The 15,641-nt window shown below is 43.2% G+C and overlaps 1 protein-coding gene across 1 annotated transcript in view; it reads left to right on the top strand.

The window, feature by feature from the left end:
• The window catches only part of GPATCH8 (G-patch domain containing 8), a gene marked incomplete in the record, with an annotated part of 88,969 nt that overhangs the window by 39,466 nt on the left and 33,862 nt on the right, over positions 1-15,641 (top strand). The window contains 1 exon segment of the mRNA XM_034756146.1: positions 3,508-3,580. Coding sequence (XP_034612037.1) covers positions 3,508-3,580 — 73 coding nt within the window.

A 15,641-nucleotide genomic window follows, 5' to 3' on the forward strand; every position in this document is an offset into this window, starting at 1 on the left:
TTAGGTCTGATGCACCCAGTGGTGGTCACATTTTTTAGTCATTTACACCAATGAGAACTGCTGTTCTGACTCGGATTTTTTTTTAATACTTCATTACTGAATTAAACTAAAATTGTAGCATTTTTATTAGCTGACTTTTGGATACAATGCATCATTCAGTGTCACAACCAGACAACTCATTACAATTCGGGATATTCTGTAATATTATGAGTTGTAATGGGTTGCATAATTAGAAGAATTTATGACCAAAAACTATATATGGAGTTTAAAGACACTTTAAAAAAAAAAAAAAAAAAAAAAAAAAAGCTCTTTAGGGAATCCTGGAAATTACAGGCCAGTAAAGCGTAACTTCAGTACCAGGCAAATTGATCGAAATTATAGTGAACAGAATTATCAGATGAACATGATACACTGAGGAAGAGTCAACATGGCTTTTGTAAAGGGAAATCATGCCTCACCAATCTATTGGAATTCTTTGAGGGTGACAACAATCATGTGGACAAGGGTGATCCAGTAACTATAGTGTAGTTGGACGTTCAGAAAGCCTTTGACAGCACTGTTCACTGAATGCTCTTAAGCAGAGTAAGCAGTCATGGGATAAGAGGGAGGTCCTCTCATGGATCAGTAACTGGTTAAAAGATAGGAAACAAAGAGTAGGAATGAGAGGTCACTAGGGTCCCCCAAAGATCTGTACTGGGACCAGTGCTGTTCAGTTTAGTCATAGATAATCTGGAAAAAGGGGTAAACAGTTAGGTGGCAAAGTTTGTAGACAACACAAAATTACTTAAGAGGCAGTAAAAGCTGCGTTATCCAGCACTTTACCAACCAGAAAGCTCTATGAACCGGCATTTCTGATCTTCAATAGGGTCCAGTTGGAACAGGGCCAGCAGGCTCCCTACCTAACTCCGCGTGGCTCTCTGGAAGCGGCGACATGTCCCTGCTGCTCCTAAGCGGAGGAACAGTCATGGGGGCTCAGTGCGCTGTCCCCACCCCAAGCACTGGCTCAGCAGCTCCCATTGGCCAGGAACTTTGGCCAATGGAAATTTCAGGGGTGGCGTGGCGCCTGTGGGTGGAGGCAGCGTGCAGAGCCACCTGGATGCACCTCTGCCTAGGAGCAGCAAGGACATGTCACTGCTTCTGGGGAGCTGCTCGAGGTGAGCATCACCCAGATCTGGCACCCCGAAACCTCTTCCATGCCCCAACCCCCTGCCCTGGCCCCCTCCCGCACCCAAACTTCCTCCCTCTTAGTTAACTGGAATTTTTGACTTACCAGCACCCCCCCATTTCCCAACATGCCGGATAACAAAGCTTTTACTGTAGTTAAGTCCAAAGCTGACGGCAAAGAATTACAAAGAGATCTCACTAAACTGGGTGACTGGGCAAGAAAATGGCAGGTGAAATTCAATGTTGATAAATGCAAAGTGATGCACATTGGAAAACATAATCCCAACTCTACATCCAAAACAATGGGGTCTAAATTAGCTGTTACCACTCAAGAAAGAGATCTTGGAGTCATCGTGGATAGTGCTCTAAAAACATCTGCTCAATGTGCTGTGGCAATCAAAAAAGCTAACATGTTAGAAACCATTAGGAAAGGCATAGATAGATGAAAAAAGATCATAATGCCACTATATAAACCTTTGGTGCACCTACACCTTGAATACTGCGTGCAGTTCTGGTCGCCCCATCTCGAAAAAGTTATATTAAAATTGGAAAAAGTTCAGAGAGCGGCAATGGAATGATTAGGGGTATGGCGCAGCTTCCATTTGAGGAGAGATTTAAAGACTGGGACTGCTCAGTTAGAAAAGAGATGACTAAGGGGGATACTCTAGAGCAGGGGTCGGCAATGTTCGGCACGCGGCTCGCCAGGGTAAGCGCCCTGGCGGGCCAGGCCAGTTTTATTTACCTGCTGACGCGGCAGGTTTGGCCGATCACGGCCCCCACTGGCCGCGGTTCACCGTCCCGGGCCAATGGGGGCGGCGAGAAGCAGCGTGGGCGAGCGATGTGCTGGGGGCCACGATCGGCCGAACCTGCCGCATCAGCAGGTAAATAAAACTGGCCTGGCCCGCCAGGGTGCTTACCCTGGCGAGCCGCGTGCCGAACGTTGCCAACCTCTGCGCTAGAGGTTTATAACATCATGAATAGTGTGCAGAAAGTAATATAATATTTACCCCCATCACATCACACATGAAGCAGGGGTCACCCAATGAAATTAATAGCAGATTTAAAACAAACATAAGGATGTACTTCTTCACACAACGCATAGGCAACCTGTGGAACTCTCTTCCAGGGGATGTTGTGAAGGCCAAAGGTATAACTGGGTTCAAAAAAGAATTAGATAAGTTAATGTAGGCTCTTAGCCAAGATAGTCGCTGACTCAACCCTTTGCTCTTGGGTGTCTCTAAATCTCTGACTTCCAGAAGCTGCCCTTGATGGGGGATGGATCACTCAATAAATTGCCTGTTTTGTTCATTCCCTCTGAACTGTCTGGCACTGGCCATTGTCAGAGACAGATTGCTAGGCTAGACGGACCATTGGTTTGACCCAATATAGCTATTCTTACGTTCTTTCTTGTATTTTGTTTTCTGTGAAGGATTTTTTTGTAAAATGTAATGAACCCTTTTTCTTTATTCCAAGTCAAAAGCTGACATTTATTGCTGCACCAATACCTTTAAACTTATTTGATCATGCAATAGCTCTTTTTCTTTAGGAAGATGAGACATTCTGCTTATTGTTTCCCTACATGCACTAATGGTTCCTTGCTGTTAACTTATTGCTAGGCCTGTTTCATTCTAACATCTTAGTATTTTTGTTAGTACATGTGAAATGCATCACCAGTCTGTGCTTGAGCTCATTTTATTTTATTTCATTGATTTTTTTTGTTTTGTTTCACTAACCTCACTTTTTTTCAGTTTAATATTGGCTGCATGCTAGTTTATATATATATACATATATATAAAAAAACCCAATCAAGTTTAGCCTGGATTTTGCTATGATTGTGTTTTGGTTTCTAGTGGTGGGGCAGTCTTGCACTTACAACTTACTCAGTATTATAAAAGCCTGACACATAAACAAAATGACTAAACACGATGTAGATTTTCTTTACAAAAACAATCTAAAAGTGGTGCTGTCTAGGTGATGGATATGATTGTATAAATAACTTGATGTTATGCTTTTTAAATGCTTTTTAGTGTCAATTTTTTTATTGGTACACTTTATTTTCTCCCATATTGCTTTTTTTATTTTAAATGTTATGCACAAAAGTTGCCCAGAACACCATCAGAAAGTGACCCACCCCAATACCCTGTCCCCCTTGTAAAATTCTAGCCAGCAATTTTTTGACATTTGTCTTCCCTTTTATTGGGCATATATTGCCTTTTCAGTAGCATTTTTTTGCATGCACATATGTAGAAAATCTCTTGCTCGTCTCATGTTTAAATGTCAGTGGGAAGGGAAGAATATATTATTGGAATATTTTTGGTTTGTTTTCTCTGTTCTGTCTGTCAGGATAATATTGGACACCGCTTACTCCAGAAACATGGGTGGAAGCTGGGCCAGGGATTGGGAAAATCACTTCAGGGTAAGTTCAAAAGTTTGTATTTGAGAAACAGATTCAACGCCAGATTCATTTTTTTAATTGTTAATTATTTCTGCTGTTTTTCTAGTTTAGATTTCCCCAAATGCTAATGTATCCAAACAAATGCACTGTTTAATTTTCATGTTTAGCAAATTGCAAGTGGAAGCTGCTGCCTCCCTTAAATATACAGGTGTGTGATATGTAGGTTTGTGAATCACCTTGTTTGTTGTTTTTGGAGGGAGAGGAATTAACTGCCTATCTAGTAACAGGTAGTTTGTGCAGCTTATAAAATTACAATGATATTTGTCTGGCTGGAACATGCAGATGTTTGGTGTTAAGGGGAACTTGCAAATAAAAAATAGATGTAATGACTTCTGTGAACATTTGATGGTGTCAGAAGCCATTAGAAGGCGAGTAAAAGGGCCCACTGAAGACTGAAGTGGTGGCAGAGGTTTTGTATGGATGGGACAGGCTTATTTCGTTCAAGAATTTTACTCATTTCCATAACTCTAGCAATAAATAGTTACTATGGGTATAACATGTCTATTTCAGACATTTTTGGTGCTAGTTGGTGCCAATATGCGTCTTACATTCTCTTGCTGTGCCTAGTCCAAATTCTTCCACCAATTATACTAGAGAAGCCTGACTCAAATCAGTGTGGACGGTTGTACCAGTTTAATTGAGGGGGGAAATTAGCTCTGGCTCCTTTATCTGCTTTGCAGTGGTCCTTATTTATTTGGTAAAGATCTGGGAATTTGCAATTTGGGACCTGTATCCTTGCAATGACCCCACTAGAGATAAGTGTTTTCTCTGCTGCAGAAGGCTATTGGAGAGGAATTAAGTCCTTTTGAACTGTGGAAATGTATACTAAAAGCCTGTAGAAATGACGCTCTAACTTCTCCAGTGTGTGTACATAAACAAGGCTGCACCTAATGATCAAAACACTTTTCATTTCCTCTAACTGATGTCAGTTTAAACTCAATTTTCTCTTGTTAATGCATGGTATTTATACAGTTCTCTTGTACTAGTGTTGTAGCCCCAGTTCAGGAACCTGTTGTAATTGACGTACCTTGTGCTTCTGTATTGGAACGGAGTTTACCACACACAGGAAAGTTTTGATCAAATCTGTTCCTGTTATGCCCAAGACTTCATGGTGCCTCACAAATAAATATAGAGGTACCAGGGATCAGAGAGGAAGCTAGATACACCCCTCGCTGCCATTGAGTTTAAAAGCAGATGCTTAAGCGTGAGGCAGAGGAGAGGTACCACAGAGGCCAGGGGCCTCCATAGGTTCACGCAAGCATCTTAACTTTTTAATTTTTATCCAAACTGAGATTTGCACATCGTAGTTTGTGAGCCTTTGAATCTTCTCCCTGCCTTCTGTGATGGGTATTTGGATCTCAGGTGGTAATTGAAACTGACTTGGAGTTGCAGGGAAATTGTGGATCTCAGTCATGGGGATATTCTCACATCTCCCTCCTCTTTTGTAATTAAGGTGAAGGGGAAAAACCATCCAACCAAGTCTGAGTCAATTTAATGCATTCTTTTCTGAGCATATCGAAATTTGTGGCCGAAAGGTGCTATTGAAGTGCAAAGAATTGTTTTCTATAGATAACATTAAACAGGAGCTCAGGGAGAGGAGAACTTTTTTGTCCCAGTATTGCTTGATCAATGTATGATGTTCTATCAAGGTCCCTCCCTCATGGCGATAGCTAACAAGAGAACTTGTACAGAATATCCATGGCACTGACACTGTTCATTTTGAGTATTTTTCTATCCCACTGGCAAGTTGTATTTTTTCTTTGTTTTTATTTAATTTTTGAATGATCTAAAATTCAAGTAGCTACATCCAGGAAAAGGAGTAGCTGGGCCTTACCTTCACGCTTGCTTTGTAAGCTTGAGAAGTAAAACCACTTCCTCAATGCGCTGGAGATGGAAGAGAATTGCTAGGAAAACAGACAAAAATGAGCAAAGCAGACTTCCAAGCATGTTAGGAATAAGAAACACAGAGCATTGATTACCTTATCCATGCTGACTATTTGCTTAGTGCAGAATTAAAACAGCTAAAACATTTAGTAAAGGAAGCTAAACATTAAAAAGACATTCTATGGCCATCATCAGATTTAGCTAAAGTAGTCAAAGGAGATCCACTTTTTAACTATCCCTTACCATCAGCAGTTATGGGTGCAGATTAACACCTGGCTTTGGCTGCAGAATGCCATTTTTACAAGGGTGCAACCCTTTAAAAGGTTTTTGAATATTTCTTTTGCTTATACTGCCAAGTCCTGCTCTCTAAAATGGTATGGTCATCTGTTCTGAAAGCCTACCAACCTCCCTGCAAGAATCCGATTAGACTTTGACCCACTGAAAGCAGGATGAAAAATACTTACCAGAAGATCTAAAACACGATGGCTGGATTGTGTCAACAGACACCTATCTCTCACAGGCATCCTATCCTGTAACACATTAAGTTTGGCTCAGGACAGCACAGCATGAAAGTGCGTAACACTTTTAGTGGTCTCTACATTGTCTAAGCAACACATGAGAACTAATCATGTGTTATCAGCTGGGATGACTTTGTGCATCTAATCACATGATTAACTTCTGCAGGTTACAAAGTTGATACTTTTCAACATGCTTTTTCATTTTTATGTAGTTTTTAAGTCTGATTCTAGGCATCTGAGCAAGGGCTTCCCCGGACTTCCAGTTAACAGAGTAGGGAATAGGTGCACTTCACAATATCCTGGCCAATCATTAAATGGTATATCTCCTCAAATCGGGTCAGAACATTATTTTCACCCACGCCTTCCTCCTGAGTTCCTTTACGAACAGTTTTCTATGCCACCGCTGTCTCTCTGAGGTGTATTGGCTTTGTCTGTGTTTGTAACATGGTTCAAAGCCAGCAAGTTGAGAGTGCATAATTCTGCATCTTCCCAGCCTGGATAGTAGCTGGGAGTTCCCAAATTCACACTTGGCAATGGCCAGTGGCAGAATTAACTATAGCTGTTGTAGTACTGATTCTTTCATATGGTAGCTCATTCTCCACAAAGTTCCTAAAGCAGGACGATACTGCGCATAGTGGAGTTGTGTAACGCTGAGAGGAAATCTAGAATTGCTTGCATAAGCAAACATGTCTGTCTGATGTCCCTATTAAGTGATAATTCACATGCTTAGTGTTCGAAGACCGCTGTCCTAAAAGGACTTTCATAGGGTTAAAATATAGCTTCTCTTAACTTATGTATTTAAAATAGTAGATTTAAAATTGAAGAATATACTTGGGTATATCAAATCTGCTCTGATCAGGGCTGCCACCTGTGACTCTACTAACATTATGAAGCTAACTGTTTAACATTTGTTTGGTTCAAAGCATACATACACACATTCAGCCCTATATCTCTCTCATGTTGACACATTTTTGGTAAACAGGTTTCATTATTATACACAGTAACGGCATGTTAGCCAAACCAATAGCCAACAAACATGAAAAAAACAAACAAACAAAACCAGAATAGAGCTCATCAGTTGCCTAGCAACACCTTCAGCACTGACAATAAAGAGTGGCTTGGGAAGGTATTTTGCTCCAGAGATTGTATAAGGGTGGTTTTGTCAGGAGCAACATCATGGCAATTGCAAACCATTTCTCCTTTTTTCTGGGAGAGGAGAGTGGGGGGAGTGTGTGTGTATGTGTAAGATGATTCAGGGGCTTGGGCTAGTTAGATCACCAATAGCATAGGCGCCAACTCCGTGGGTGCTCTGGGGCTCAAGCCCCACAGAAGAAAAAAAGGGAGTGCCCAGAACCCACCAGCCACAGCTGTTTGGCAGGGGCTGTTGATCAGCTTTTCAGCTGCTGGTGGGGGCACTTGAGGGAGGGGGCAGAGTGGGGGTGGGAAGAGGCAGAATGAGGGTGGGGTCTCAAGGTGGAGTGGGGGTGGAGCACCCACCTGGAAAAATACAACTCAGCACCTGGGACCAATAGATACCTAGTCAGTAAACTCAGTATAGGAACAACTCTCTATAAAGATACAGAATAGGTATGTGAGAGGGGCTCCCACTAATTTTCATTTTGAGACACTGAAAACCTGATAAGTGAGATTGAATAGGAGAGGACTAAGCACAGATTGAGGATTCTGAATGAACCAGAAAAGGAATGCAAGAGATCTGGAAGAGGACTGTGAGGAGGTTAAGCTGAATCTAGAGGGGAAGAACAGGTTTTCCCAGTGGTAATCAGTGCTGCAAAGCTGACTAACCATAAACTAAGACAAGGAGATTAGAACCGTGTGCTACCTCTCAGAAGTTGAGAATCTGTTCTGTTAGAGGCTATATAGGATCACAAAAGCAGCTTGAGAGAACACTCAATTCAGGTGTTGCAAAACATTTTTCTTTAGTAACATGGGATCGTGGAATGGAAGAGGTTGAGAACCAGTGGGTAAAATATTGGCTGAAATGTTGAGCAATGTGGAAAATGTAGGTAATAAGCCTGGATGGCGTAAGTGATCTGTTCTTGTCATGTAAATGATGATTCTACAGGAGTATTTACTGACTCTGCCTTGAGTACCTGTCTCAGGTTCACACTTGAATAACGTTGCCATTGTCCAGTTGCTTTTGTGAGCAAAGTGTCGTAATTATAACAATCCTTCAACATTTCTTTAGTAGATTCACTTATTTTAAGTATTATTAGCAGCATGTGCATTTTCTTAACTCCTTTCTATGCAGAACACAGAAATTAATGTCTTAAAGAAGTCATGTTAAACTTCCCTTTAGTAGAAATTACTCAAACTGCAATACTGTGTGTAAATGTAGGCAGTTAGCATACCTGAAGCTTGTAGTAGTATTGATTTAAACTGCTCCCACTGGATTGGAGATACCAGATCTAGTTGATGACTTTCATATATTTTGTCCAAGAGAATATTAATCTGGTGCCTCAGAGATATGTGAATCAGAATTTAGTATCTTGCTACGCTAACCAATAGCTAACTGATAACTTTGGCCTGGTCCCCACTAACCCCCCCACTTCGGACTAAGGTACGCAAATTCAGCTACGTTAATAACGTAGCTGAATTTGAAGTACCTTAGTCCGAATTTACCGCAGGTCCAGACGCGGCAGGGAGGCTCCCCCATCGATGCCGCGTACTCCTCTCGCCGAGCTGGAGTACCGGTGTCGATGGCGAGCACTTCCGGGATCGATCCCAGAACATCGATTGCCTGCCGCCGGATCCTCCAGTAAGTGTAGACGTACCCTTTGTCAGTGTAACGGTTGTTTTAGTGTAAGTTAATATTTGTCTGCTGAATCAAATCATTTTGGTTCTGCTTGTTTGGTCAAGAAGGGAGTTTTGTCGGTAAAAATCGGGGGCTCTGGAGTGTTTAATTATGTTGGCTTCTCAAATCGTCTGGTGTGAGGCTGAGGCAGCTCCTTTGTGCTCTTTTACTGATGCCATAGAAATATTTAGCTACATATACTGTGCTCATCATAGTATCTGAGTGCCTTCCAGTAGTGCATAAAGTGACATAACATCTGTCATGTTTTGTGTTTTCTCTCATCTCTTCTTCTGGAGGAGACGTATGTGCTGTAGAGTGCCTTGTTTTGGTAGGATGTCTTTTCAAATGTTGCTGTGTATTTGTTAGAAAAAGCAACACTGAGGAAATGTCATGCACTGGCAGCAGAAGGAGGCGGTTTGTGATGGTCCTTAGTTCTTGTGAAGGGTGTTCATTTCACAGTCTTGGATCAGCCCCCACGAAAGTGCCATCTCCCCCAAAGATGAGCTTTACCTGTCGTCTTGTAGAGAGTTCCATTGGGCCAGAGGAGCAAAATTATCAACAGAAATCTTCATGTAGACTGGGGAGTTCCTTGAAAATAAGAACCAAGACCCTGAACTTGATTTGATATTCTGTGGGAAGTCACTGTAGAGAGCGGAAAATGGGTTTAATGTGCAAGCCTTTTATTTAAAGGTGGTATAGCTACACCTAGTGATGTCTCTATTCTCATATCAGTTACATAGGGAGCTGAAATATATGGTGGTTATAATAGATGGGGGGATGCATTAAGGAAAGTGGCAGCCTTTGGGGTTCTTTGCTTAAGTCAGTTCATTATTCAATTACAGAAGGAACTAGTAGTACTTAGGTTTCCGAATACTTTGTTATAAAATGGAGACCTTGAGGGGTGGGGGGCAGGGAGTGCGAACACCTTTGCATGCAATAGGGAGAAGGTCCTTGGCCCAGAGAAATGCCTTTTCTGTTTCACGGCATTTAGTTGAGATGCTGTGGAAAGTCGTAATTCTTTTTGTTGCTTATGTTGTCAGCAACATTTTGACATGTCAAAATCACTGAACGTGACTATTCTGAAAGGTCAGCCACACCTGCCTCCACAGCAGCAACACACACTGCACTGGGAATCTAGGAGCAGACAGCCTCTCTGGGATTGCTGGGCTCGTTTGGATAGCCCACCCTTCTGAACCTAGCATATGTGCCTCGTAACCACATGAGGCCATGAGCTCCTTTCCCCAGGATAAACTGCCTCTACCTGCTGCACAGCTAATATTCCTCTAACCCAAGGTGTGCTGAAGGTTCGTGGTTCAAACCTTCCTGATGTTGCATGGGGTGGGGAGGTATTACAGCAACACTTAGTGTTTTTAGCTTTTTCCTTCTATAAAAACCTAGTGAATTACACACACACACACACACACACACACACACACACACACACACACACACACACCTCTGTTTAAACTGTTAAAAGAATGTTATTTGGGTTGCAAAGTCAAACAGTTGAAAGTTAGAAAATGTCAGGATTTAGGTTGTGTATGCAACCTTACTTCTGGCTCTTGTGCATATGCATTACGATAGTTTTTATTTACATGATCTCTACTAAGTCAGTACAAAAACTGTGTATAGACAAGGCCTGTTTTTTGTACAGGACCCTTTCCTCATTCAAAGCACAAGGTATATGGTGCTAAAGCAGGGGTGGGCAAACTACGGCCTGCAGGCCACATTCGGCCCGCCAGCCGATTTAATCCGGTCCTTGAGCTTCCGCTGGGGAGCGGGGCCTGGGGCTTGCTGCGCTCCAGCTGGGATGTGGGGTCAAGGGCCACTTTGCATGCGTGTACCCCAGCTCCACATGTCTCCCGGAAACAGCAGCATGTCCTCCCTCCAGCTCCTACGCGGAGGCGTGGCCAAGTGCCTCTGCATGCCGCCCTTGCAGCTCCCATTGGCTGCAGCTCCCGGCCAGTGGGAGCTGCGGGCGGCAGTGCCTGCAGATGGGGCAGTGCGCAGAGCCACCTGGCCTCGCCTCAGCATAGGAGCTGAAGGGGAGACTTGCCGCTGCTTCCAGGAGCTGCTGGAGGCTGCACCCCCGAGCCCCTCCCATGCCCTAGCCCCAGCTCTGATCCCCCTCCCACCTTCTGAACTCCTCAGTCCCAGCCTGGAGCACCCTCCTACATGCCAAATCCCTCATCCCCAGCTCCACCCCAGAGCCTGCACCTCCAGCCGGAGACCTCACCCCCGCACCCAAACCTGGAGCCCCCTCCTGCACCCTGAACTCCTCATTTCTGGCCCCACCCCAGAGCCTACACCCCCAGCCCTCACCCTCTCCTGCACCCCAACCTCAATTTTGTGAGCATTCATGGCCTGCCATACAATTTCCATACCCAGATGTGGCCCTCGAGCCAAAAAGTTTTCCCACCCCTGTGCTAAAGGAAAGAATCGCAGTTGTGTATTGATTTAAGCTTTTTGAAAGATTCCTGCCTCATTAACATGAGAAGTTCAAAGGTGTGTAGGGAGCAAGGCAGGGGACTGAAAGAAGAAAGGATGGTCTTGTGATTAAGATAGGTGAGTGCTTCACAGGAGAACCCAGTTCTCTCTCTGCTTCTAATGGCCATCTTCTGGTATTCTACTGAACAAGTCACTAGTACCAGATTTTGGCAGGTTTCCACTAATTGTGTATACCTCATTTTCTGGGTACCCACCTTTGAGATGCCTGGAGACTGATAGGCAGAAGTTCTGAGCACTCAAGCAGCTGAAGTCAATGGAAGCGGTGGATGCTCAGCACCTCTGGCAGTAAAGTAGGGTGGTCTGGGGAAATGAGAGTCAGGAGGTCCTGAATTCTAGTGCTGGCTCTGTTACTGATTCACTGAATGCTGAGGAAAGTACTTGTCTCAGTTTGCCCAGCTATAAAATGGAGGTAAAAATGCTGTCATCTCACAATGGGGAAAAAAAGTTTGTGAGGCCCTCAAATACTACTGTGATGAGCTCCCTAGAAAGACCACGAGGCAATGAATTTAACATTTGTTGCTGCTCCGATGTAGAATAAATAACGCATGCATTACGAGTGATGAGGATAAAAATATTGAACTGCTGCCTTATTCCCAGAGCGCTGTCTCTCCTGGGCACTAAACGAGACAGACGTCCTATAGAAAAAAATAGTATTGTAATTAAGGACTGTATCAAAAAGCAGATCACCAGCGGCAGAATGAAGCTTGCATGGGCAGCCTAACTTCTGACGTACTCTGATTTCCAGGTGCGTGACATTGCAACCGAAATGCTTTTAATAGATTCCTGCTTAAAATTAGGAAGTAAAGAAACTGGAAAACACCCCTTTAAACACTTCCATTACAATAGCTGTCTCCATTACTGTGTCAAAATACATGAGTTATGACAGGGCCCAAAGGGAGATGTGACTTTATGCATCAGGTCTGAGCCTCCTTCTGAGAGCAAAACTGTTGCCACTCTTGTTTATAATATACAAGATCCTTCCCTTAATGATGGTTTTGTGGATCCTTTGAACACAGTATAATAAATTGATCCATTATTCTTTCAGTGACATGAGTACATCATAATGGAGAGAAATGATCTTCTCTTGACTTAATATCAGACTTTGGTGTGTTTTGGACCTGAGATGCTGCCAGAACTATTCATAATACAATAAAATTGTGCAAATGGCCATTTCTGGTTTTGGCCACAGATGAACTGCCCCCCAGCCCCGCGAAGTAGTCTCAGACCCACACAACCACTGCTTGGCTCTGTCTACTTACCAAGCACCAACACCGTGCTCGCAGTTGTACAACATACAAAGGAAGACCCTGCTCCTTCCCTGAAGAGCTTATATTTTATATAAGGAAAGGAATGCTCAATACAATCCAAATAGACATGCGTACCTACTATGATATGCTTCCCAGGTTATGCCCTTCATTGCAGGGCTTCATGATTTGGACAGGATATCCAGAGCTCCTGCTTGGGCTAGATCACATCTATACACCGTATTAAAAAAGGCTTGCCTTTTCTTTTCATCTGCTTTGTGTTGCAAGAGTTAAAGTAGTAAATGGTGCTCTTCTGAGCCCAACAATACTGCTTGTGGTTGGGCAGTAGGAGGAGTTGTTGAGCCTTTGAAGGGTTGCCCTCCAACAAGAATTGACTGTGCCACCCTCCTGTTAGTCCCTTACTGGTGTGCAAAATGAGAGAATTGGAATTTGCCACTTGGCAGCACATTTGTGGTCATATAGTTATTGTAGACACGAGTCCTAAGTGCTGGCAAAATTTTCATTTTAGAGTAAAAATAAAGAAAGAAAGAAAATCAGTCTTCAACTATGAAAATAAAATCCTTTTTTAGAGGCAGTATGGTATAGTAATTAGAGGTCTAACCACCACAGGATAAGTACTACTAGTGTTCATGCGTGACTGAGACAGCCAGTTTGACTTTCAGAGGCTACGTTGAATTTGTGGAATGAGTAGTTCAAAATAACTGTTTACTTGTGGGTTGTGCAAATTCAAATTAATTGACACAGTAAACATAGAACCTAATGATGCCATTATCAAGCATGCTTAACTTTTCAAAGCTACCTTTAGACAGCTTTGTGTCTTAGCTTTTACTATGTTTCCAAGTTTTAGTACTTTTTAAGCACACCCAATTAAGAACCCCCTGAAAAACATATCTCCTGTTTCATTTGCATTAGTGTTGTGAGGATAACAATAAAAGCAAAAAATCCTCTGAACTCAGTGTGGTCATCTTCTGTTTTATAGTATATCTACAAGTTGGCTATTTTTAAAGATTAGTCTATGTGAATTAGACCTAAGCACTAATGCACTTTATGGCAAAAAATCCCAGACTTTTGGTATCAAGTGGTTAACCGACATCAAGTCTACTTAAGAGTGGCATATAGCAATCAGGAGCAGGCCAGTACCCTTTTGCTGGATATGTATTCATACCAGGCATTAAAGGGTTTCTAGTAAGGAGAACATATTTGATTAAATGGCATGAAAATCTGATCACAAATAGCTCTCATGATATTTTCATGTTTGTTAGCTGGAACTTCCTGATTTTTATATTAAACCTATTTTTTTAAAATTGAAGGCATAAGACGTTACATATTACCAGAAAAAATATTTACAAGACCTGGTGGGATCCAAGTTAGTTCCAATGGGAACTATCTCTTTTTCTGAACTTCTAGGAGGTTAATACCAGTCAGAAAAGTATTGAGGGGGTATTGTTATCCATTAGCTGCAATGCCTCTCTTTTATGTGTTAGAAATAAATCTGCATTAATATTAGGAACATGGGAACTGCCAGGCTGGATCCATCTCGAAGTAAACTAGTTGAGTATCTTGTCTCGGACGGTGGCCAGCACCAGATGCTTCAGAGGAAGGTGCAAAACCCTCCAATATCAGATATGGGGGTAATCTCTCAACAGTAGGTCTCATCTTGGTCTCTATTAGTTTAGAGAGAGGCTTAAACCCTGAAGCATGAGGTTTAATATCCCTTCCAAAATTTGTGTAGACCAAAAGTTGTGCTAGTAAATAGTATCAAATAGTTTCAGTGACTTTATCACACACTCCTTTAAGAAATGTTTGTGTGATAAAAATAACTGAATTCAGAGGAACTGACACCTTTTGAGATTCCACAAGGTGTCTTCCTTCAATCCATTTCCTCCGCTCCCCTCACGCTTGTTGGATTATCTTTCAGACATTTGCAGATCACTGAGCAGATGCAGTGCCTCAGCAGGGAATGTAACTTGCAGTACAGATTTAAAGGCTGAACAATGTTCAGAGATCCGGAGAAAAGTCCTGCTCTCTTTTTTGGTGGGGGAGGGGGGTAGATATTTGGTATACCTAACGAGTTCTGAAATGCTACTTGCATTCTTGAAACAAAGAAATAATTAAACATCTTGCATTTACTTTAATTTCAGGGCTTGGCTACACTTGCGAATTAGAGCGCATTAAAGTAGCCCCGGGCGCCCTAGCTCACTACCCGTCCGCACTGGCAAGGCATGTAGAGCGCTCTGACTCCACGGCTAGAGCACTCCTGGAACCACCTCGGCGAGAAGATTAACACTTGGTGCGCATTGGCTGAAACGCCCAGGCGTCAGTGTGAACGGGGTGTTGCATTACTGCGTTCTGATCAGCCTCTGGAAAGGTCCCATAATTCCCTTAAATCAAGTGGCCACTCCTGTCATTGTTTTGGAATCACTGCAGACATGCCAATATGCCCTTTGAAAGCTCCATTTCTGACAGCCGGCATGCTTATCTGCTCCGAGACAAAGCAGCCATTACTGTGGAATGCTGGGGGGGGTCTGTTGCTGTCTGAATTTACAAGACAGCATGCTGACATGCTCTCAGCCCCCCCCCAAAAAACCCCTCCCCCCCACATACACACAACACACTCCCTGTCACACTCCACCCCATCCCCCTCATTTGAAAAGTACATTGCAGCCACTTGCATGCTGGGATAGCTACCACAATGCACTGCTCTCTGTAGCCATTGCAAGAGTTGCTAATGTGGCCACGCCAGTGCGCTGGCAGCGTGGACAGATTGCAGCACTTTCCCTACTGCACTCTCCGAAGGCTGGTTTAACTCAAAGCGCTCTACATCTGCAAGTGTAGCCATGCCCTCAGAGATTGACCTTCCTAGAGTATAACTCTAGGGTTACCATATTTTGTGCCTCCAAATGGAGGACACTCCACGGGACCCCGGCCCCGCCCCATCCCCGCCCATGCCCCCGCCCCAACTCCGCCCCCTCCCCAAAGTCTCCGCCCCCTCCCCTGCTTCCCGCGAACATTTAATTCGCAGGAAGCCTCTCTGT

The sequence above is a fragment of the Trachemys scripta genome, chromosome 23 (assembly GCF_013100865.1).
Source record: "Trachemys scripta elegans isolate TJP31775 chromosome 23, CAS_Tse_1.0, whole genome shotgun sequence".
Classification (NCBI taxonomy): Eukaryota; Metazoa; Chordata; order Testudines; family Emydidae; genus Trachemys; species Trachemys scripta.